Source organism: Oratosquilla oratoria, chromosome 38 (assembly GCF_046742065.1).
Source record: "Oratosquilla oratoria isolate Oo_2021 chromosome 38, ASM4674206v1, whole genome shotgun sequence".
Taxonomy (NCBI): domain Eukaryota; kingdom Metazoa; phylum Arthropoda; class Malacostraca; order Stomatopoda; family Squillidae; genus Oratosquilla; species Oratosquilla oratoria.
Window position 1 is genome coordinate 17908776 of NC_134814.1, and position 25076 is coordinate 17933851.

Genomic DNA, 25076 nt, shown 5'->3' on the forward strand with positions numbered 1-25076 from the left:
CTCTCCGTTGGTAAATCAGTTCTTGCCTATTTCCTTCCTAAGCCTAGATTTGTCCAGTTTAAGCCCATCACTGCGAGTTCTGCCCCGCTTTCTTAATATGATGACCTTGCCTGCATGACCCTTGACCCATTTCAATACCTTTATTAGATTACCAAAGAGTATCAGTTAAGATACTTAAACCTGTCTTTGCGTGGGACTGTCTTTATGTCGCCGGCAGAGAGTAGTAGGAGGGGAACAGTCACTGGTTATCAGGTCTCCTTATGTGGCAGGGGTCGTGAGATAAAAGCAGATTTTTTTTTTTTTTTTACTAACGTAACATTCATCTTGGAAATATCTCAGGAATCTGTTGCGAAGTAAACTGTTATCGGTCTTTCTTCTCATACGAAACTCCCTCTAGATGGTTCCTAGTCGGTTACTAGCATTCGATATGTCGATGTGTGGAAGAGAGATGAGTGGTGGGACTCAAAGATAAACATAGAAAATAGCTGGAGTTTTTTCACCGACGTTTTATCCTTACTAGAAAAACTCCTAGTAAGGACGATACGTCAGTGAATAAGATCCAACTGTTTCCTGTGTTTAACTCACCACTTTGGTACTTATCTGTCTTCCATATATCAGCTTTCCTTGTACTTAAAAGCGGAAGAAAAAAGGTAGGAGAAGCAGAAGTAAAGGGAGAATGTGTATGATTCAAGAAAGATGTGTTAAAGTGCGCAAGACGGTACATGGGATGTAGAGAATATGAGGGAACAGAAGGTAAGGCAGTGAATGGTGGGAAAAAGAGGTGATGCCCATGGTGAAAAAAAAAGCACGTGGAGAGTGGTTGGAAAGTAGAAAAATATGAGAGGTACAAAACAAAGAGCAAAACGCAAAGTATGGAAGATAAAGTAGATTTTTATGACATTTCTTTTTATAGATAACTTTAGAGAAAGTGAATGTATTTTTCAGAAGAAAAGGAAAAAAGTGAAGAGTTGAGTCAAGCAGAGAGAAAACGGTAAATGAGACTGATGGGTGGATGTTGAGGAGAGTAAAGGTAGAAAGAGGAAGACAGGTAGCGTATTTCATGGAGTTATTGAATGTAGAGGAGGACAGAGACCATGCGGTAGTGACAGATATTAGGAAAATTATTGTTATAGGAAAAGAGAATGACAGGACTAGGAACAGTTGACATACGAAGGGCATCAAGAGAAATGGAATCTGGACTACCTAGAAAAGACCACCAGTTCTCGCGGGATTGGTGTTTCTGGGAGGGGAAGAGAAGTCTGTAGAAAAGTGAAAAGGGGGCTATTGTCACTGAGCGCTTTTTAGGAATATTTATTAGTTTTTTTTGTGTGTGTGTGTCGTGGCTCAAGAATTATGGACAGGACACTTAGAATTCGAGCCTTGCTTCAGTGTTTGTGAAGGAATTCTTTTTTGGGATTTCTATTAATCAAGATATCAACCAACAAAATTAGGATAGGAGATAGAGGCTAAGTCGGAAGGGCAGTCAGAAAGATGGATTTTTTTTTTTAGTGGCAGGTAAACTCAAATGAGAAGATATAGTAGGAGAGAAAGTTAGAAATTAAATTAGATTCAGTGGGAGATAAAAGGGTATGTAGATGTTTGTGCGTGCAGTTGTGTTTCTTGTTTGCGATGTACTTGTGTGTGTGTGTGCCACGCAAGGAGAGTTGCTGCCTCTATGCGGGTGTACATACAATGGATGTTGTAATGTAATGTAATGGTCACAGCCTGTCTTCTGACGACGAAACAAACCTCCTGAAGCAGCGAAGCCGTTTTACCCGCGAGAGAAAGACAAATATGTCTAGAGAACACAAAATTAATTAATGTATCCACCGAGGAACGATCCCTTCCAGTCATAGCACATGTACAGAGAACCTACTACCTCTTCTCTCGATTGCTGCTGGTTCAGGACGGACTCATGTCCTTGGTACTCAGAAAGGACTCAACACATCGTCGTACGTCTGGTCACTATCAGTCTAAGCTGGTAAAATGATACGTTAACATCCGCTGGTCACTGTATACAGCGGTAGAGGAAAGCCCTCAGAGGACAAGAAATCTGTAGAATGTGGCCTTGGTGTGATTGGCGTGAAGTCTTTCGAAGTGTTTGGTGCGCAGTGTGTGTTTGTGTTGGTTTAATGGACGAATTTCACGTGGTGTAGTTATTCAGAGGTTCTAAAGTCGTTCCAATTCTTGTCCGTTCTGAAGGCTCTGATGAGAGTAACTGAAGCGTATACCATCTGGCTCGACCTAGGAGACTGGCACAGTATCGATCTGACCATTGCTGAGTACAGACGACGTTTAACGACCATGAACGCAGACGAGAAACGTATGAGTTTTCCCAGTGTAGTTTTAGCTTTTGTTCTCTGGATGCGAAAGGGTGGTCCCCAGGTCAGACCACGATCCAGCGTGCTTCCCAACGCAGTGGCCTGGCCAGAATGAGTAGGCTGTTTATTTTGAGAAGGGTTTCGGTGATCGTTTTGTTGTTCGTGTTGGAATGAAAGCATACAGCTTTCCACTTCGACATATTCGTCTTGATGCGTCACTGTTGTTTCCATGCATGTGCCCTGTCTAGTGTGTCTTGCACGATGTGTACTGTTTCCTGTAGTGTTTTATGTTTGCTGAGGTCTTTGATGTCGTCCACACATGACTGAATTAGGGTCTGGTTACGAAAATAGGGTGGATATCATTGGTGTACAGGTTGTAGAAATTTGGGACAAGGACCGAACATTCCCGCCCTAGATACAAACGACTGGGACAGACAGCTCTGCAAATTTATTCTAATTGACCTGTCGTCCAGATAATTGCAGAGTAACTACGTGAACGGCAGGACTAGGTCGAAAAAGTGGTACAATTTGTACTTAAGACCTTCGAGCCAAACAGTGTCGAATGCATATTCCACGTCCTTGCAGGCCATGATTGTCTATCCAGGACGATCGTCCAGTGGTTTTGGGACCCATTAGGCAGTCAAGGAAATGACATTCCCTGTGCTCCGCTCCGGCCTGAAACCAAACTGGCAGTACCGCTGAAGAGTCTTCCCCTCTAGGTAGCTGATCAGACATCGGCAAAGAACGTGCTCGAAAACCTTCCCAAAATACTCAAGAAGGGAAATCAGCCTCTATAAGAATGGGGTTTGTTATGTTTGGATATTAGGATCACTTGCAAATTTTTTGAAGAGGCCAGGGAAGTACCAAGGGACGAGAGGGTTGTATAATGTTGTCATATGTGTTGTCGTATTGTCTGGTATTTGTTTGACTATTTGTATTCCAATGCCTGTAGGGCCAGGGGATTTGACTTTGAATTCGGAGACCACCGCCCTTATTTCTCCCTAGTCAATGGGAGCTATCAAAGGGTCGCCTTGTCTAACTTAACGATCTAACAGCGAGGTCATTAGGGTAGAAAAGAAAATGTTTACCCTGTGCAAGTTTCCGAAACAGCTCGGTCCCTGAACGGGATGGTTTGAAGGACCCCACTCCATGCTGATTCCAGAAGATCAGCTTGGTGTTGGGGAGTGTGTATGGTTTAAGTGGTTAATGACCTGAGATGGAGGCCGAGAGTTCTCTTCGAGCGCGTGTTTGACGTCCTTCCAAAATTTAGAAGGGAACTTCTCACACGAGCCGGAAAGCGAAGTCGTTAGGCGCCCCTCTTCCTGACGCGAGCCCAGGAAGAGTGACTCTTGCAAACTTTTCTGCATCCATATATTTATTTTTTATAGTTTATGTATCTATTTATTTATTTTAATTTTTATTTTACTTATTTATTTATCTATCATTTATTCATTTATTCATTTATTTATTCATTCATTTATCTATTATTCATTCATTCATTTATTTATTTATTTACTTATTTATCTATCTATTTATTTATTTATTCATTTTTTTTTATCTATTTATTCATTTGTGTTTGACGTCCCTCCAAGATACAAAAGGGAACTTCTCACACGAGCCGGAAAGCGAAGTCGTTAGGCGCCCCTCTTCCTGACGCAAGTCCAGGAAGAGTGACCCTTGCAAACTTTTCTGCATGTCACCCCCGTCTCCTCTGAGACCGTTTTCGTAGTTCTCTAGAGTTGTTCTTGCAATTGGTTCTTAAGGCCCCTTGCCTTTTTCCTTCTGTAGCTTGAGGGGTGAATAAAATAAGGGTGTATTTTAAAGATGCTTCTTGGTCGTGTGATGTACACCCGAGAGTCCCACTCGGAACCCTCTACATTACGTCAAGCCACCTTCGTTCTGACATCACTCTTTCATTCATCCAATAGTCTTTTACTTCTCAAACAAGTGCCACACCTTAAGGGCGTGACTTTTCCTCTCTGCGCCAATAATTTTCTCCTCCTCCACCTTTTTCTCCAATCAGAGAGGCTGTTATACTGTTTCAAACGATACCACCACGTAAGCATTATGTCGCAACGGAAATGGCTTGTACGCTTACAATTTTTGCTTCCTAAGCGATATTACAACAGTCACCTCCGTTTAACAACAATATTGCAAAACACCAGGCGACACTCTCCTTCAACCTGCAACTCAGCATTTTGTTATATATACAAGGCGCGAGTCTGACTCAGCTATTCCCTGTCGCCTGTCGGCGTTGTTTTCATAACAACTGATCTTGGATTAGCATTCGTTCTCCATCTCCCTCTCCATCTTTCTACTTTTCTACTTCCATCTACCGGCCTCTTACACTGCATCCACTTTTTTCTATTTTTGTTTGTTTGTTTATCTATTTATTTATCTTATTTATCTATTTGTTTTTATTTATTTATTTATTTGTTTTTATTTTTATTTATTCATCTATTTATTTATTCATATATTTATTTCTTTTATTTCATTTTATCTTATTTTTTTTTTATTCATTTTTTGCTTCACGCGAGTCTGGGCACGAGGCAAGGAAAGAATCGAAATGTGTCTGCATGGCAATCCTCAATCTCTGTGATCGAAAAGGGCATGAACGTCGCCACCTTGCAATAGGTCGTTGGTAAAATGCTTTTCTTCATGGAGCTTTAGACGAATTTCGTGAGTCTGCGCCATTCTTCCTCTATGACTGAGGGCGGAGCATTCTACATCTACTTGCCGACGAACTTCGAAAGTGATACCTTGAAGCCATCACAGTCTGCCTGACTGTATCGCAAGCTTGGCACGGTGGGGCAAGGATGGAAGTGGAGTTGCGGAGGATGGGTCGGAGAGGGTGGGGGCCCTGGCTGTAATAATGGAGTTGAGAAAGTTCGGCTGCTGGAGAAGACAATGTCCGGCCTTCCACTCGTTCTACGGGACAGGAACCTAGGGAAGTCCGGTCGCAGGAGCTTCAGCCTATGAAGTACAGTAATAGAGTGAAGCTGGCGACTCACTGGATTTTTGCACGCCCCGAGATTCAATTCCGGTTGGTTGTAGTTGAAATCGCCTAAGAAGCAATTGGGTAGTTTGTAGACCATCTTGCTGGCAATGTCTACAAGTGGAAGAAAAGAAAAGAACCACGGGGAGGGTGGGACCGCGGGACGTACTGATTTTGACCGCGAGCATCTGCGCATGGTGAAAGTGATTAAGTATCGTGGCCTGGAGAGACTTCCTAGCCATGATACAGACTTCCAAGTAGAGAGCAAGACCCCGACACCATATTTTGAAACCTTGGAGTTTGGGAAGGATGTCGGGTGCTGGGTTGTCCATCGAGGTCAAACAGATGACGTCGGGACCGTGCTTTGTAATCTCAGAAAAGGTGCAAGTCCTTTGTGGGTTCCAGCTTTGGACCTTCTGGCAGAACACACTTAAAGATCCACTCTACACATGGTGAAACAGACTTTGTATCCAGTGAGTCTTACTTGAGGGCGGAAGATTTAGTTAGCCTTAGGGGTGGGGAGGGCTGGCCCTGGGCGGTCAAAGGAAGAGGTGAAGGGAATTATTCTTCGCAGCGTCTCCTTGCAGATGGTCGTGAGGTTTATCTTGGACATACCGGTTGAGCTGGCTCTTGGTACCGGCACTCGACGGGAGAGAGCACCAGAGGGCTTAGATGACTCTAGTGAGGACAAGTTAGAGCTGGGGTGGACGGGATGCGAGCCGGAGCTACGGCGGGATGTCCACTCCGAGTTGCATGCTCTGGTTTTAGGACGGTGAAGTCTCGAGTTTTCCTTGGCCTCCCTTGTGACCGAGGTGCGGAGGGTGTGGGTGTGGATGAGGGAGCTTTGGGAAGGGCTATGGGTGGGCGTAGGTAGGACGGGAAATTTTGGTAAGATACCTGGGTTAATTGGTTGTCATGTGGAGTGTCTGGCAAAGAGAATAGTTATATTGGATTGGCTAATGATATTGCTTAGAGCTCGTCTAAAAGGAGGAAGTGTGCAAGTGGATTGGAGTTGTTCATGTATAATTCCTATATACCAGGGAAAATGGGAAAAGTATGAATGTAGAAGTTTTAGAGGGCTCAATCTGTAAAGTGTACTTTATAAGGAGTATGGAAGGGTATTGGTTAAAGGAATTTTGAGGTGAAAAAAGGGAATTTAAAGGTCAAAGGGTCGAAAAAAGTGGAAAAGTTATAGTATTTGGGGTTATGTATGGCAGGGAAAGGTGGAGTGTGTGTGTGAATGAATTATAGAGTAAAGGAATTAGGTAAATGTCTGTGAGCAATGAAAAGTGTCATGAAAAATAGATATCTGGGGATGAATCATGAATCCAAAGAGAAGAATGTACAAGGGAGTGGTTGTACCCACGACATTGCACGGAGCATACTTAGAATATGAAGAAAGGAGAAAGGAAGATCCTAAATATGTTTGAGATGAGAACGGACCTTAGGAATATGTAAATATCTTACAAGGATAGATGGTATTAGAAATAAAGAAGTGAGACGGAAAGCTGGGATGAAAAAAGACTTGGTAAATAAGGTTGACCAAAAGAATGCTTAGATGATTTGAGCATGTGGAAAGAACGAGTGAAGAAAGATTAACATAAAGAGTGTAGAAGATGGAGGTAGATAAAGGGAACTTGAGGAAAAGACCAAGAATGAAGAGGATAGATGGGTGAAAGGGGCAGTGGATACAAGGAAAATGTCAGTCAAGCACAGGAGGGAGATCCAAGAGATAGATGTGAGTGGAGAATGTTTGTGAATGGATGCGGAAATGACGAGGCCCGAAGGAATTTCTTTTTCATTGCTTCTCATATTTTTCGGGTGAGTGGGAAGGGGGTCGCCACATAATGAAGCGATGGGGGTCAACACCTTCAGCAGTCGGACCCTGCCGTGTAGATGTTGTTTCTTGATGCATTGCCTCTGACCGAACAGTGGGCAGGGGTCAGGAATAAGTCTTCATCCACAAGGTGATAACATAGGAGGGAAAGCGTATGGGTTTTTGGATAAGCTTTTGGATGGGGATGGGGTAAGGGAAAGGTTAGGTTATACTCTCACTATGCTACCACATTTTGAAGGAGAAAGGGTCTTTTTTTATTTATGTATGTATATATGTATGTAGGTATATATGTATGTATGTATGTATGAATGTATGTATGTATGAATGTATGTATGTATGTATGTATGTATGTATGTATGTATGTATGTATATAATAAGTTCTGTATTTTCACACTAGATACTAAAGGAACGAGAAATATCCTAAAGTTGTCAAGATGTAGCCAAGAAGCAGGTAGGATAATTTTTGCAAACCGTATCGTCAACTATTGTTTCCAGTCGAGGCAATTCAGTGTAATATAACTATATCTTTTAATTTTATTTGAATAACCATCTAAGCATTTTTTCATCCATCCTTGTGATGGACCAAAAGGTCTCCTGTCAGCATTATTTACTATAATTCATCATCATTAAAATTAGATGGTTGAATAAATTAGTAAGTGAATAAGTCTCTTATACATATTACGAATTTTTCAGCAAATTCTTCTTGGACTACAAATCACCATGAGTACTACTGAGATAACTCAAGAGTCCATGGACCAGAAGAATTTCACCCTACGTTACATCCGGAAGCTTGAGCGTATCTATGGACCCACTTGGATGTCAGTTGGTGGGGAAATTCGAACCAGGGTAGGGTAAGAACAATATTAAGTATCATATGTGCCAGTGTGCTACATGTGTTTGACATGTATGCAGTTGGCAGTTTCCGATGAGTCTATCAAAAGAAACACCATGTACTGCGTTTCGCGTATTAAAGCTTTATTAAGTACAGTACATAGTCGTGGCACAGAAATCTCTAAGGACCAGGAGGTAACGGGGAAGGTTATTGGAGCCTAGGGGCGGCGAAGAAAGATGGGGAGCAACTGTCCGTGTGCAGGAAGACATTTATTCACCGTCAATGGGCAAATACGTAAGTGGAAGAAATAAGGTGAGGGGACATTTTGTCTACTGTTGATGCACAAGATAAGGTGTAAAGAAATAGAATAAGTAAGGAGGGCAACAAGAGATACTTTTCCAGGATTTTACTTACAATTGGAATCAAAGAAATTAGGTGGGGTGAAACGTTGTACATACCTCTATTTTGTTCGATCGTGTTGAATGCTTGTTTGATGGAGGTTTCCGAATGCTTGCGTTACACATAGAAACAGTAGAAACCACTTGATAGACTGAGAAAATGCAAAACTACTGATACAGAAGCCTGATAAGGTCCATGGCAAGTGTTTGGAAGCTGCCACCATCCAGGTATGATTAGATAAAATAAAGCCAACAGATCTTAAACTAGGGAATTTACACCCTGCCTCACTGGGGTCGAGGGGATAATATGAACAAGTGTTTCCAGATAGACATACTGTGTACACTGTTGTATAATGCTTGCAACCACCAGGATGTCAGGAAGAATTCGTAGATTGTGTGTGGGATATCCTGCACTTTTCCGGGGGAGATGGTGAGGCCATACAAGGATAAGTGCTCATAGAACTAATGGAGAAAATGCTGAAGAACTTCATGCAAGGTGGAGTGTATGCAGATGTCATCCGAATAACATGTGATTGATGTCCTGGGGCATTAGGGAGAAGAGAGAGGAGACGGTGCATGAGGATATTGAATAAGAATGGACTAAGGACTCCTACCCGTCGGGTGGTACCAAGTTCAAAACTTTGAAAAGTAAATGGGATGATCTATTATCAAGGCAACTTCGTAGCTGCCTCAAGAGATTACCCTCTCCAAAATTCACAAACTGGTAAAGGATAAAGTCTCTGTTTACAAAATCAAAAGCACTTTTGAGATTTAGAAAGACCACAAAGCTAGTCGAAGAAAGTCCACAAAGTTCCTGCGGCTAGCTCTTGCATTTGTATAAGGTATGAATATGCTCTTTATCCGAGAGTTGACACCTTGACGTGTTGGATAGGCTTGGGAATCTTAATGACTACAAAAGCTAAGTCGATAGAGAGAAAATCTCTGCAGGGTTACCCATATCGAACAGGTTTTGTAAGAAAGATTAGACAAAGAGCAGTTCACACGCACAGTCGTAGGACCCACTGCAAACTGGCACGTCCCTGATGGCGGACAGGGAAATTCCTCATAGATATATGGGGTACCGTCATAATGACGGCATGGACCATTGGGCAACCTATAAATTCGGCTTCACCGAATATAATAAATAAGGTGACACCAGAAACCAGTTGGCACGGAGATGAGATTACTGCCAATCCCCCTTCATAGCCAATATAAGCAGCACAACAAAAAGAAAGCCGGGTGTTCCTGTTGGATCATCGTCTCCTAAAGGTCCAACCGCATTGCTTCGTATACTTACGGGCAGTGTGCCACTGAATGTGAGTAAGCACTGTCCAAGCAAATCCAAGCCTTGGACATTAAACAACATGAAGAAAATGAAGATCTATACCTACAACGTAAGAAGTCTCTCAGAAGATCACAGGCTGGAGAGTTTAATGGAAGAATTAGACAACATCAAGTGGGAAATCGTAAGAATGAGCGAAGTCCGAAGAGCGGAAGAAAAGCTGATACAATTACAAGATGGTCACCACCTGTTCTACTATAGTGGTAAGGACAAAGAAAGATCTAGTGAAGTAGGATTCTTGATTAACCGAGAGTTTGCTGGTAATGTAGTCAGGTAAGTTAGTGCGAACGATTGATGAGCGATGGAGCAAGCGTGTTACTGAGTGGACGCCGCGAGATAGGAAGAGTGGAAGAGGGAGACCAGACAGAAGATGGAGAGACGAGATCGAGAAGTTTGCAGGAGTGGCGAGCCAGAGGATGGCGCGGTCGTGTGAATCCCGGAATGCTATGAAGGAGGACTTTGTTCAGCAGAGGACTCAGGATGGCTGATTTGACTGATGTATATTCTCTTGTATAAAACAATTTGTGTAGGAAAATTAAGGACATCAACATCATGATTGAAAAGAAATATACTATTTATGTTAATTTTGCTAATAAACAAACATAGCCAATTAAAGTGACATAATACTTAAAACAATAGAATGACTAAAATAGCCGGAAAATTCCTTCACTCTTCTTGAAATTCCTTGGAAGCAGTCAATACTTTCCTGTCCCGTATTTCATAATATATACTTTCCTGCCCCGTATTTCATAATATATACGTATTTAGAGCTTGATGTTCCTTGGAATTCGGCTTGAATATTCATCTGCATCTGGTGCGAAGTGAATTATAAATGATTTAATCATTCGCAGAACTTCCTGACGATGCTGGGTTTGGTGCCGGGTCAGCGCGTCCTGATTTTGGGAAGTGGATCAGGTGGTGAAGCATTTCTTATGGCGCGGTGCTACGGGGTTCACGTCCACGGAGTCGACATCTCCTTCAACATGTATCAGGTTGCGATGGATAACCTGGCTTTGCAGGAGAAAAAAGTCCAGGACTTGGTGAGTGAAAAGGGAAACCAAGGGATAAATGTAGGGGAATGGAAGAAAAGAGGTGTGAAGAGAGGAAAGGAAATTCCTTGGTATAGCTAGGTCAGCTGGGTGTTCCAATATGTCATATAAAACATAGCTATCACATTAACACAAACCTTTTCACCTAATAATTTACTTGTCTGTATTTAAACGGGGTGATATTAGAGCTTCATAGTAAGTTATCGACTATATAAATTTTATGTCAAAGCTATAATGAATTAAAAGAAACTGTCCTCACACAAAATATAGAATGGGATACATTCTAAAAGGACACAAACAGAACATATAGATTAGACTATTGGGAAGTGACTAGCGCAATAAACAAAATTCCAATGAACTTAATGATAGGATACGGAGGGAGGATACAGGTTTTGATGTTTTATTGCCCAAAATCTGGTGTAGTGTGATTGTTATTCGAAAGGACAAATGAGAGAGCAGGAGTATATCACGAAGAGTCTTATGATTTAGGAATTGGGACAAGAGGATAAAAAAAAGAAAAAAAGAAACACGAAGACATTCATTTTCCTGGAGTGGCTTTTCCATACCTTAACAGTAACAAGACCGGAGGTCCTTGTTCTGTCATTCTAATAATTAGGCCATTTATGTAAAAAATAATCATAAAAACAACAAACATACATAGAAACATTCAGCAAGCTATAAACGTATTGAACTTAGTCATATGACACAGTCCAGGGAGCAAAGCCACTCAAAAAGGAACACACAAAACAAGTATACGTAAGCACAATAAAGATTTTGTGTTTACGCTTCCCTGCTAAAACCTCTGCTTCGTTGTAGGTTCACTTCGAGGCTGCAGATATGACGAAGATACAGCTACAAGACGAAACCTTTGATGTCATCTATAGCCGAGAAAGTATTCTCTATGTCAGTGACAAGGAGTCCCTCTTCAAGAAAATGTTGGTACGTCTATTTCTTGGCAAGTATACACACACACACACACACACACACACACACACACACACACACACACACACACACACACACACACACACACACACACACACACACACACACACACACACACACACACACACACACACACACACACACACACACACACACACACACACACACACACACACACACACACACACACACACATATATATACATATTGTTATAGCCAACGGTGAATCGAATGAGACTTTCAAATCTCTCGCCTGCTACTATCGAAGTTTTGAATTCGTCTCATCACCCCCAACGTATAACCAACGTTGGTCTTCGAATCATGGCTATGAAACTATAAGCCACGCCCCCCTCGACTATATAAAGGGACCGGCCCTCAGCCTTTCTCAGTTACCTGTAACCCCCACCCCCCTGTGGACTTCACCTTCCTGGTCTCATCCCTTCGCCGCTGTTGATCGTGCACTAAGTATACGCAAGTATAGTGTAAACCATTAATCTTGGACATCAGTAATTTTTGTTTATTCATTATATATAATCTACTAAAAAATGTATTATTATGTTCAGTTTTTCCAAATAATGTGAGTGTATGCTTGTAAAGGTAAAACAATTAAGCTTTATTTTGTGTGTGTGTGTGTGTGTGTGTGTGTGTGTGTGTGTTTACCTAGTTTTATTTTGCGGGAGGAGAGCTATGCTCGTAGTGACCCGCTGTTGTATCTTTCCGTATCCAGTTTATTCTTAAAGTCATGTATAGTTTGAGTATTCACTGTTTGCTCTTTCAGTTTGTTCCAGATATCTATTACTCTGTGTGTAGAGCTATTCTTTTTCAGATCTCCTCTGTAACTGTACTTCTTAAGTTTCTTCTCATGTCCTCTTGTAGCTTTTCTGTCCCGTTTTAGTATGTCATGCCTATCAAGAATTTCCATCCCTTTAATAATTCTATAAATGGTTATCAAATCACCTCTTTCTCTTCTTTGTTCTAGGGTTGGTAAATTTAGTTTGTCCAATCTTTGTTCGTATGTCAAATTGCAAATTGTTGGTGCCATCTTTGTCGTTGCTCTGAATTCTTTCTAGTTTCTTTCTTTCTTTCTTTCTTTATTTATTGTACTAGGTGTCCATAGAGACGCTGCGTATTCCATTTTGGTCTTATCAGTGTAACTAGTATTTTCTTTATCATCTCTTCATCCATGTAGTCAAAGGCCACTTTCATTGATCTTAATAACTTAAAAGTTTCTCCGACTAATTTGTTGAGATATTTGTCTGGTGGTCATGTCGTTTGAGATAGTTACTCCTAGGTTCCTTTCTGAGTTTACTTTTTTATTTCCTTTGTACCAACTTCATACTGACCCGAGATTCTAATTTTGCTTTTTCCAAATTCCATTATATTACATTTCTTAATGCTAAAATTCACTTCACTCTCTTGACTCCATTTCCAGACTTTGTCCAGGTCTTCTTAAAAAAATTGCAATCTTTCTTTGTACTTATTCTCTTTAATAGTTTCGCATCATCTGCAAAGAAGTTCATATACCATTCCACGCCTTTATTCATGTCTTTTATATAGATAGCAAACATTATCGGAGCCAATGCAGAGCCTTTGGGGACTCCGCTTATCATATCTTCCCAATTTGAGTTCTTGTCTCTAAGTACCTCCCTCATTTTTCTTCCGTTTAAGAAATCTTTCATCCATTCCAATAATTTTCCTTTTATTCCACCTATTGTTCCAGTTTTTCTTAGTAGCTTTTTGTGTGGTACTTTGTCAAAAGCCTTTTGTAAGTCCAAGAAAGCACAATCTGCTCATCCGTCTCTTTCTTGTATTATTTTTATTAATCATGAGTAAAAGCATATTAAATTTGTAGTACATGATCTTCCACTTCTAAATCCAAATTGTTTACGGTTTAGTATATTGTTTTCTTCCAAGTGTTTAATCCATTTGTGTGTGTGTGTGTGTGTGTGTGTGTGTGTGTGTGTGTGTGTGTGTGTGTGTGTGTTACCTTGGTCTTTGGATCACGTGCTGGACTCGTGATCGACAGCTATTTCCCTCCCGGAAGAGAGCTCAGAGCTCGTATGACCGATCTATGGGTAATGCTGTGACCTTACACGTACACACACACACAACTCCCCGCCCACGAGAGTTGGAGTAACGACTCGAAGCGCAGCGATACTGAAATTATTTCAGCCCTGGGCAGGATTCGAACCCGGACCACCGTAGTGACAGTCGGGGACTCTTACCAACCGCACCACCGAGTCGTGTGTGTGTGTGTGTGTGTGTGTGTGTGTGTGTGTGTGTGTGTGTGTGTGTGTGTGTGTGTGTGTGTGTGTGCGTGTGCGTGTGCGCGTGTGTGTGTGTGTGTGTGTGTGTGTGTGTGTGTGTGTGTGTTTGTGTGTGTGTCTGTGTGTGTGGGGGGGGAGGGGGTCCTTGGTCTAATATGGTGGATTTCTCCCAATCTGGTAAGTGTCCTTCTATGTCTACGTGGTTTACGAGGGCGTTTGTCTCACGGTGGTGTCTAATGTCCGCTTTGGGTTCTTTGAATCTGTTTGTCAGTCCTCTGTATATTTTTCACAAGTATGCGCTGTCACATCCGTTGCATGGAATTTTGTAAACTATGCTGGTGTCGCTGTGAGGTTTTGTGTTTTTCTTCCTAACCAAGTGTCCGATTTTCTTTAACGTGTCGTTAACAACTACTAGGCCAATCATATTTTGAAATGCAAAATTTAGGGGCATCAAGAGCATATCCATAATTAATATCCGACACATTTTTCCTTACCCTGATATTCCTACCATCTGACACCTTTCATTTCCCTCAATCCCTCCACAGATATGTCTATACCCTCACATTGCGCATTTCTGTCTCCATATGATTACTCTGACACTCTTTTTTATCATAAGAACATAATGATATAAGAATGGAGAAGACTGCAAGGGATCAGAAGGTCTACACTAGGCAGTTACCGTCTATCATCCCCATTAATAAAGTTATCTAACCTTTTGTTAAAACAACTGATAGTTTCAGCACTCCCCACATAATTGCTAAGTCTATTCCATTCATTAACCACTCTGTTGGTAAACCAGTTCTTGCCTATTTCCGTGTTAAGTCTAAATTTATCAAAATTAAATTTATTACTGCGAGTCCTGTCTTGCTGCATTAATATGATGACCTTATCTATATTACCCTTCTTAAAGCCATTTGAACACCTCTGTTAGATTACTACGCACTCTACGTCTTTCCAGGGTGTAAATTAAGGAGCCTAAGTCTGTCCTCGTAAGTTTATAATGACCTTATCTACATTAGCCATGTATCTTTTAGTCATTCTCCTCTGAACTGCTTCTAGTGAATTAATATCCATTCTATAGGACGGAGAACAAAACTGTGCCGCATAGTCAAGGGTGGGTCTAACACCAGATAGAGTTTGATAACTACCTTTGCATTTTTATTTGTAACCGTCCTAGCAATACATTGTTTCCTGGATTTAAGGTCAGGACTAACTAGTACTACCAAGTCTCTTTCGCATTGAGGTTTCCCTATAAAATTGTTATCTAAGATCTTTTTTCCTATCTGGGATGTCTATAACAACGTTTAGCATACTATACCTTGAGATCTTGAAGTTTATTTACCATTTCACCGATCATATGAACAATTTGTTAAGATTTTCCTGCAGCTTCCCGGGGTCTTCCCCTGAACTAATATGGTGTCCTATTTTAGTGTCGTCGGCAAACTTACTAACATCACCAATAATTCCATTGTCCAAGTCGTTTACATACATAATGGACAATAAGGGACCCAAAATCGACCCCTGGGGAACTCCACTAGTAACACTCCCCCATTTGAGAAGTTAATGATGACCTGCTGTTTTCTGTCACTGATCCTTGCTCTAATTCATTCAAACGCTTTTCCTCGTACGCCATGGGCTTTGAATCTATTTAGTAGTCTCTGGTTGGGTACCTTGTCGAACACTTTGCTAAGATCAAGGTAAATAATATCCTAACCATCATTGTTATCTGATGCCTTGTAGACATTAGTGTAAAAAGAGAGAAGATTAGTTACACATGACCTACCTTTGATGAACCTATGCTGTGCGCTACGAAAAGAATTATGTCTATCGATGTGATCTCTGATTTTATTAGCCATTATAGATTCTCGCATTCTGCCTATAACTGCCAGACTGATTGGCCTATAGTTGTGCATAAGGCAATTTATCACTTTTTCTTTAACATGAGAACAATATTTGCCTGTTCCCTCATGTTTCTGGTTTCTCGTAGAATTTCCTTAGTTTCACGAATGTCCTGAAAGTTCCCAAACATCTCTGGACGGTACAGCTTTTGCACTGGACATCCTTGGTGCTTCGGATGATCTCAGATGTATGCTTCTGGTAACCCTGGATGCTCCTGACAGCTTTATAGGTTCTTGTGATGACAATTGCTGATAAGTGTCCCTGTCTATTGCATTTCCTGATTTCTGCCATCTTAATGCCCATATCTCCGTAACTTATGCCCCTCCTATAAAAAAAAATCACTTAACCCATGAACACCTATTAAAATTGGCTCGTTTATAAGTCTCTTCCCTTTCTGTACATCCCAATCCTCCACAGGGCTGGCTCCGACCTGGAGGAAAGCTGCTCTTGGTCGACAACTGCCGAATAAACAAAGAGAATCCATCCAAAGAGATTGAGAATCTCATCAAGCTGCGCGGTAAGAAATGCATCACTATATTCTTATGGGTGATGCCCACTTCTAATGTATTCACTTTCTAAATTTATTACAAAATTTCAGTTTTCAATATTCCCATTAATGATAATGATAAAACGTTAAATTGATTCCTTCTGTTCATCCAAATCTCAATAACATCGTATTCAATATTCCTCTACTTCTTTCGTCTATTCATCTTTGGCGAAGCATAATTCCTTCCTTTTATATGATCAGTATCATTTATACCACGAATTTCCGTACTGGATTCCTTACAAATACATAATATTTGCTAATGATATTTGCTGGATGATTATTTTCTTTAGTCTAGACAGTGTCGGCAGCAGCTAGAAATCCAATTACAACGCACATCCCTCTTCAGCAATTGTAACTCAAGTTTTTTACTTCATTCTCCTTATCATCCTCCCAAATTTTACTTCTCTGTACTTCCTCTCTTTTATTGGCAATAAAGGACTATGCCACAGAACAATCGTTTCCACTGTAATTTACTACCGAATATGATTCATTGGTACAAACATCGGGCTTTTTAATAGGATGGAGCTTGAATACGCTGGAAGATTACGAGGAAGGACTACGAAAAGTTGGTTTCAAGAACGTGAGGGCCCGTGACTTATCCGACGAATTCCTCCGACTTGTAACTGAAGATATCAAACACTTAATGTGCATGAGAGAATGCTATATCCAGGTAAGGGTCATCTTGTTAATGTTTTTCTATTTGAAGTGTCAGAGTGTCAAGTGGTGTCCGTATAAACTAGCGTCCTCGTTGCTCGGAGGATTAGATGAGATTTCAGAGATATGACGGTTCCTTTGGGGTTGGACGGAATAGCTCAAAAAAAAAAAAAAAAAAAAAAAAATGAGACTTAGGGTAATATCTTAGTGTAATATATTTGAAAATAGTGTGAAACATAAATAATAGAAAGGATCACAATAACAACTGCTAATTTCCAAAGTAGGTGACACTCGAACTGTTCTAAAATATGGCGACTGAAGAAGGAACTGGCAAATTGGTTGTTGACAGCAGACATGGACGAGACGGTGATTATGGGTATATATATATATATGTATATATATATATATATATATATATATATATATATATATATATATATATGTATATATATATATATATATATATATATATATATACTTAGTTCTATCATATATATATATATATATATATATATATATATATATATGATAGAACTAAGTAATTTAGAACAACCGGATACTAGAATGGGAACGATGAATGAGATAATTAGAAACACCAGATAGGAAATGAAAGCACTCAAGAAGCATGTGGCTGAACAAACAGTTAAGATTTATTGACTGGCAAACTCAATGAAATAGCATTAACAAAGAAATCACATAAAAAAACTTGAGACGTTAAAGCATGCATGTGATAAGCTAAAGGAATTTGATTTTAAGTCAGAGGTGAGTATGAAACAGAGCAAGGAAGTCTGAATAGGTGAATGTTCCAAAGGGTGTGGTCACAGAGGTTTTGGGGATATCGTCTGGGTACATTGGTGCCTGGTACCCTTCAGTAGGTTGAGCAGCTTGCTTAAAAGAAAGAAAAATCTGTTTGTTTGTTTGTTTGTTTGCTTGTTTATTTGTTTGTTTATTTGTTTGTTCACGAACTCCTCCTAGGGTTTCAGAGATAGACCCCCGTAACCATATATATTCTGATACACTATCACTCCAGGTACTTGGATAACTATATTTCATTTCCAAAAAAGAAACATATTTTGGTTAGGGTTAAGAGTTAAAGTTAAGTGGTTTATGGTGTGGGAACACGCCACTACTGTAGTATCCCTTTAAGTCGCGTAGCATTTTTTGTGACATAAGAATTGATATGATTAAACAAACCATTGTATGTGTCCATAAATATTATCTATATTTGTGAAAATAATGTTGCCACAAACCATGCTAGCTTTTGTAAGAAGAAAGCATGTAAATGTAAAATGATTGTATAATCTTACCAAATGTTGAAATATTGGTTATTTTCATACAATTTTAGTGCGGGCGGAATAGATTATTAACAAATTAACAAACTCCTCCTACGTTTTTGCAGATAAAACCCCTATAACCATATATATTCTAAAAATAAATAAACTAGATACATTTCTTCACATTTTAGCTGTAGACATTTATTGTCAATCCACACACACACACACACACATGCACAAACACACGCACGAAAAGAATGTGTACATATGATATTTGTGTTTGTGTATGCGTGTATTTTCAAACTAGGGTTTCCCAACCTTCCGGGGGGGGGGTGCACACCTGGGAGGGGAGTGTTTAAAGCTATATTTTATTTAGAAATATTTTGGTTAGGGTTAAGGATTAAAGTTAGGTGGGGTATGGTTAGGTTAGGGATTATTCAAGAACTCGCAGCATTACGCAGGTAATTTGGCTAGTATATATATATATATATATATATATATATATATATATATATATATATATATATATATATATGTGTGTGTGTGTGTGTATATACATATATATATATATATATATTCATGTATATATATATATATATATATGTATGTATGTCTGGACAGCATGTATGTATGTATATCACCCCACCTAGGAATGAAGTGACGTCGGTGATGTTAGGGAGGGAGTAGTAGTCGGGCTCTGTAATCATGTTGAGGCTCCTGTAGTCTCCGCAGAGCCTGAGTGACGATGTGAAGGGGAGAGGCCCAGGGGCTTGCTGCCTTATGCCTTCAGGAAGAGGATAGTACGGAATCTATTTGGGTGAAGATCTATAGGCAAGAGTAAGAAATTTATTATTGGCATCCTGTATAGACCTCCTAACCATAGCATTGAGCAGACTGATCCCCTTATTCATGAAATTCGTAGGGCGTCCCAGTGCAAAAACGTTGTGATCATGGGAGATTTTAATCATAGAAACATTAGCTAGGAAACTTTAGTGATATCAGGAAAGGCAAAATTTTTTAGATGTGGTGCAGGATGATTTCCTAAAACAAATAATTACTGATCCTACGAGGAGAGAAAATACTCTCGACTTACTTTTAAATAATAATGAACACCTAATGAGAAATGTAAAATAGTGAGGCTCTAGCGATCATCAAGAAATAAGATTTGATATTATTTGAAAAAAAAAAAAATAGTACGAATAATAGTCTTGTACCGGACTTCAGGAGAACCAATTTTGAAGAGATGAGAAAGTATTTGAGACATTTGGGCACGAAACCGACACAGGGGGCTGTGACGAAGATACATGGTCAGTCAGTCCCGACGTCATTAGCCCGGTCAGCGATTTAGATGAAATGTACAGTAATTTAACATCTTTAATTCTATATGCACAAAATAAATTTATTCCCCTCAAATCAACACGGAAGAATAGTAATACTCCCAAATAGATGACGGATAGAATGAAATATGAGATCGGAATGAAAAGAGAACTTTATTAAAAAAACTCTTGTCCAAATATAATGACATGGTTAGACTAGTTAAATAAAACACGCGCATAGCGAAACGTATCTGTGAAAATAAAGTTGACAGACAAGCGAGATACACCCCAAAGGGCTTCTTTCATTTTTACAGAACAAAAAATGAGGAAAGGATAGGTCCAATTAAAAACGACGAAAATGTCATGATAGAATCGGAAGAAAAATGGTGAGGCGTTTAACAAATATTTTCTCTCGGTGTTTACTAAGGAGAGGTTAGATAAGGTACCTGACTGCGATCCAATTTTCAGTGCAGACTATCAACTATCAGCATTAGTAAGTTAGAAGTAGTCAAACAGATTGAAAGACTTAAAGCTACAAAACCCCCGAGTCCAGACGAAAAATTTCCGAGAGTGCTTAAAGAGCGCGAATTTGACATCTGTGACCAGTTAACAGAAATATCTAATAAGTCAGTAGGCATTGGTATTGTCCCTATTATTTGTGGCGGGCAAATGTTGTTTCTATTTTCAAAAAGGAAGATAAATCGTCCATATGCAACTACAGGCCAGTTTGACATCAGTTATAGATAATATGATTGAATCAATAAATTTGATTGATTGAATTAATAAATTTGAATTAATAAAATTGAATTAATAAATTTGATTGATTGAATTAATAAATTTAGAGATCACATCGAGAGACATAATTTCATTCGAGACTCACAGCATGGTTTCTCCAAGAGTAAGTCATGTGTGACAAATCTTCTATCTTTTTACACTAATGTATATAAAGCGTCAGATAACAATGATAGTTACGATGTTATTTACCTTGACTTTAGCAAAGCGTTCGACAAGGTGGCCCACCGGGGGCTACTAAATATAACCAAAGTCCATGACATATGGGGAAAAATGTTAGAATGGATTAGAGCTTGGACCAGTTATAGAAAGCAGCGTGTCACCATAAATAGTGTAAAATCCAAATGGGGGAGTGTTTCTAGTGGAGTTCCCCAGGACTCGGTTTTGGTTCCCTTATTGTTCATTATGTACATAAACAACTTGGACAATGGGATTCATAGTGATGTTTGCGGAAGACACTAAAACAGGACGCCAAATTAGGTCAGGAGACGACGCCGTGATTCTGCAGGATGATCTTAACAAATTGTTCACATGGTCGGTGAAATGGCAAATGGACTTCAATATTTCAAAGTATGGCGTGTTTAACATAAAGCTACACAACCTCGAAAATAGATATAGCTTAGATAACACGATTTTAGAGAAAACTGAGTGCGAGAGAGACTTGGGAGTTCTAGTGAGTCCTGAACTTAAATCCAGGAACCAGTGCATTAGGGCCAGGGATAAAGCTAACAGAGCATGAGGTTTCATTGCTGGGACGGTTAAGAATAGAAGTGCAGATGTAATTATCAAACTTTATGAAGCGTTAGTTAGACCCATTCTTGCTTATGCGGTACATTTTTGGTTTCCGTCTTATAGAATTGACATCAATTCACTAGAATCAGTACAGAGTAGAATGACCAAAATCATACATGGGCTCAGAAATTTACCTTAACTTACACTCTCTGGAAAGACGCAGTGCGGAGTTATCTAATAGAGGTATTCAAGTGGATCAAAGGTTTTAACAAGGGTGACGCAAACAAGATCATTATATTAAGACAACAGGAGAGGAATCGCAGTATTGAATTTGAATTGAACAAATTTAGACTTGAGAAGGAAATAGGAAGAAATTGATTTACTAGTAGGGTGGTCAACAAATGAAATATACTTAGTAACCATGTAGTGAGCGCTGAAACTATCGGTTGTTTTAAGAAACTGTTAGACAACTTTATGGATGGGGATGACAGGTGGTAGTGAACATGGAACTGCCTAGTATAGGCTTCATGGTATGTTGCAGTCTCCCTCATTCTTATGTAATTGTGTTCTTATGTATTGGGAGGCGGTGGTCTGAGTGTCTATCAGGCTGTCTCCGAGTTCTCGTAGCTCGTCGTCGTCCGTGAACTCCACGTTGAGCATCCTGGAGCGGATACTGTCAGGGAATCGTTGTAAGCATATTGATGATCTTGTGGTTGTCGCTGTATCTTAGGATGGCGTCTGAAGAGCGTTGGTCACCGAAGGGCTGTTTGGCCAACTGCAGGATCTTGTTCCCCCATGAGGCGGCAGAGGTGTTGAACCGCTGCGTGAGGAATGCCTTCAATTCCCCATATTTGATGGGTTCCCTGCGTTTAGAATCTAACCATTTGGCGATTAGTTCGAAGGTCTCGCCAGGGAGGGCGGTGAGGACGTAATCTGTTTGCGACGTCTCTTGCCTGACCTTCTTCAATCTGAACTGAACCTCGGCACGGCGGAACCAGGTGGCAACATTGACGGGGTTGAAGGTAGGAAGGTGGATCTGGGCTGCAGCAACGCGGTGGTCCTCCGGAGCGCTGGGGCTGATGGGCGGCGGTGTCTCGATTGCGTCGGCGGCGGAGGTGTCGATGGTAGCAGGTTAGCTACCGGTAAGGTTTTGTCAAGACAATGGTTGTATTCAGAATGCTTTATTAGCATATAAAGGCTATTTATACGAATTTATTGGCTCTAGCTGTGCATGGCTGAGCCAATCACATGCGAGGCGCGAGCCAATCAGGAGCGGCGTATATCGGTAAGTCGGTGGACCGCGATCACTTACGTGCCTGCCTCTGTAAGTTTGACGCGCCTCCTGATCTGTTTTCGTGCTGTCACTGGCAAGCTCGTGTACTCTGTCCCGTGACTAATTACCTACCCTCATGTACACGGCGGAATCTCAGACTGGTATGAGATGAAACATCATTAAGAGGTCAGACTAAAAAATGAAAAACCAAGCTTTGCTCGAAAAATATTAGTAAGTATAGCTTTCCAAACGAAAAATGCAGACTTATGAAACCAATTAGATGAAAATATTATTCAACTCAACACCATAAACAAATTTAAAGTAAAGTGTGGGGGGTCAACGTCAGATATCACTGTGAGTTATTTGGAAATCACATGACGGATTCCAATTCTCGGGGCCCGTGTCTGTATTCCAGTTTTATATTATATTTAACTGGGTTTCAGAGTATTCCCTTCCACCCGTTCCTCATTTCTTCCCTTTGTGTATTTTCTACATGACCATTCTTTCCTCCTCCCTCGATATTCTTACCCTGTTCACTTCGTACGAAGTGTTTTATTTGATAAAGATTCCCTTCCATTTCTGATGTTCCTTTGTCTTCAATCTAATACATTTTTTTTTACTTTTAGTTATACATTCTTTTGTCGATATACATTCTAATTTTATTATATTTTATAAATAATTCTTTTTGTTCTACTAATTTTTTCACAAATCCATTCTATTGTTTTTTTGTTTTTTTCTTTACATACTTGTCTCACGGAAATATGATTTACCTACTTTCTCCCTCCACACAGGACTTCAGCGAGAAGGATTACGAAGACACGCTCTTCTTACGTAAAAATATGCAGAGTGCTATTAGGGAAGGCGCTTTTGCTCAAGGACTGTTTGAAGCTTCAAAATAAGGAAGACCAGTGAGAAAAGGTTTACAATCAAAGGGAAGAAGGAAAATTTTTACGGAGGAAAGAACAGTTTCGAATAAAAGAATGTAATTTGTTATGAAAGAGTGTCATACATTATTTAACTAACATCCCCCAGTAGACCTCGAAGAAAAATTGAAAAGCCTAATAAAGAAGTTTTTAGAAAGAGACAAGCACCTGGCTTCGCCAGCCACGGCTGCGCCGTGGGTGCTTGGCCTGCGGCGCTGCTCGCTTCGCTCGCGGGGAGCTTCGCGCCCGGGCTACGCCCAGTTTTACCCGACAAAGTAATGCCAATGACATTAACGCACCACTCCATCTCACAGTATGTACAAGCATTTGCGATTTCGAAGTATATCCTTTACGCATCAAAGTCATGGGTGACAAATTCCTCACTTTTTAATTTTGTACCACAATTTCCGACGTGCCCACAACACAGGAACCCATTGATGCATCACATTTCAACCCTAGATGCCCAGCGTGCACAAGCGCACATTCACGCATATAGAGTGAGCGTGTACTCTACATCTTCAACCAACTCTCAAGAGATTTTCCATTTTCCTGCAAAGGAACATTCCATTGTCTCCAGTGACCATAGGACTAGGCCTTTCGGGTCAACGGTCAACACTTGCAACTATAATAGATGTGTCTCCTGTCATCTTCGCCAACCGACTCGACAAACCTTTTTACCCGATCAGCATTGGCACCACTTGTACATATTGTACAAAATGTTTAATCTGGTAATCCCACAAGTCTTCCTCGGAGGTTGCATGTAATTGTAAGACAGAGAACACTGGGACATTAAACCAAAGGCACCTCTTCAAATTTGCTTCCCCAAACCCAGAATCCAATGTAGATACCAACTACAAATCTACAATATATATATATATATATATATATATATGTATATATATGTATATGTTTATATATATATATATATGAGTGGAAGGGTGGTGAGATAAACACCGAGTAATGTTGGAGTGTAAATTTACTGACGTTTCGTCCTTAACAGGACTTCTTCAGAGTATGAGTACATAAGCACAAAATCAACATATATATACACGCGTTCATGTCCGCGTTCCTGCTAACCCACGCCACTCGAGTCCGCTTGTTTCCTCATCTCCCGGCGGATGAGTCGTCCGGACATTTGAGACAGTTTGATGAATCCGTCCCTGTGATTAAGGCAAGGCTGAGATGCTATATATGCTGCCTCAACTAGTTTCCTCTTTTTCTTTTCTAACCCCTGTTGTAAAATCTCTACCCCGCTCCAGTTGGGAAGGTGTCCAAGTTGGTCTAAATGAACCACCAATGCGTTGGAAGTGCGGTGGGCTTTTAGGTCGTTCCTGTGTTCGTATGTTCGCTTGTGTAGGCCTCTCCCAGCGGGGTAGAGATTTTACAACAGGGGTTAGAAAAGAAAAAGAGGAAACTAGTTGAGGCAGCATATATAGCATCTCAGCCTTGCCTTAATCACAGGGACGGATTCATCAAACTGTCTCAAATGTCCGGACGACTCATCCGCCGGGAGATGAGGAAACAAGCGGACTCGAGTGGCGTGGGTTAGCAGGAACGCGGACATGAACGCGTGTATATATATGTTGATTTTATGCTTATGTACTCATACTCTGAAGAAGTCCTGTTAAGGACGAAACGTCAGTAAATTTACACTCCAACATTACTCGGTGTTTATCTCAC

The 25076-nt window shown here is 40.3% G+C and overlaps 1 protein-coding gene across 2 annotated transcripts; it reads left to right on the forward strand.

The window, feature by feature from the left end:
- The first annotated feature begins 385 nt into the window (after positions 1 to 385).
- LOC143019749 (uncharacterized) lies at positions 386 to 24234 on the forward strand. 2 transcript variants are annotated; one of them, XM_076175724.1, is made up of 7 exons: positions 386 to 753; positions 7847 to 7999; positions 10577 to 10765; positions 11591 to 11713; positions 16303 to 16402; positions 16951 to 17102; positions 23265 to 24234. In XM_076175724.1, the coding sequence occupies exons 1-7, from the start codon at positions 739 to 741 to the stop codon at positions 23370 to 23372; spliced, it is 840 nt and encodes a 279-aa protein (XP_076031839.1). In that variant the 5' UTR covers positions 386 to 738; the 3' UTR covers positions 23373 to 24234. The 2 variants fall into 2 exon arrangements, with proteins under 2 accessions (XP_076031839.1, XP_076031840.1); XM_076175725.1 differs by lacking the exon at positions 386 to 753 and adding an exon at positions 7526 to 7604.
- Positions 24235 to 25076: the final 842 nt, after the last annotated feature.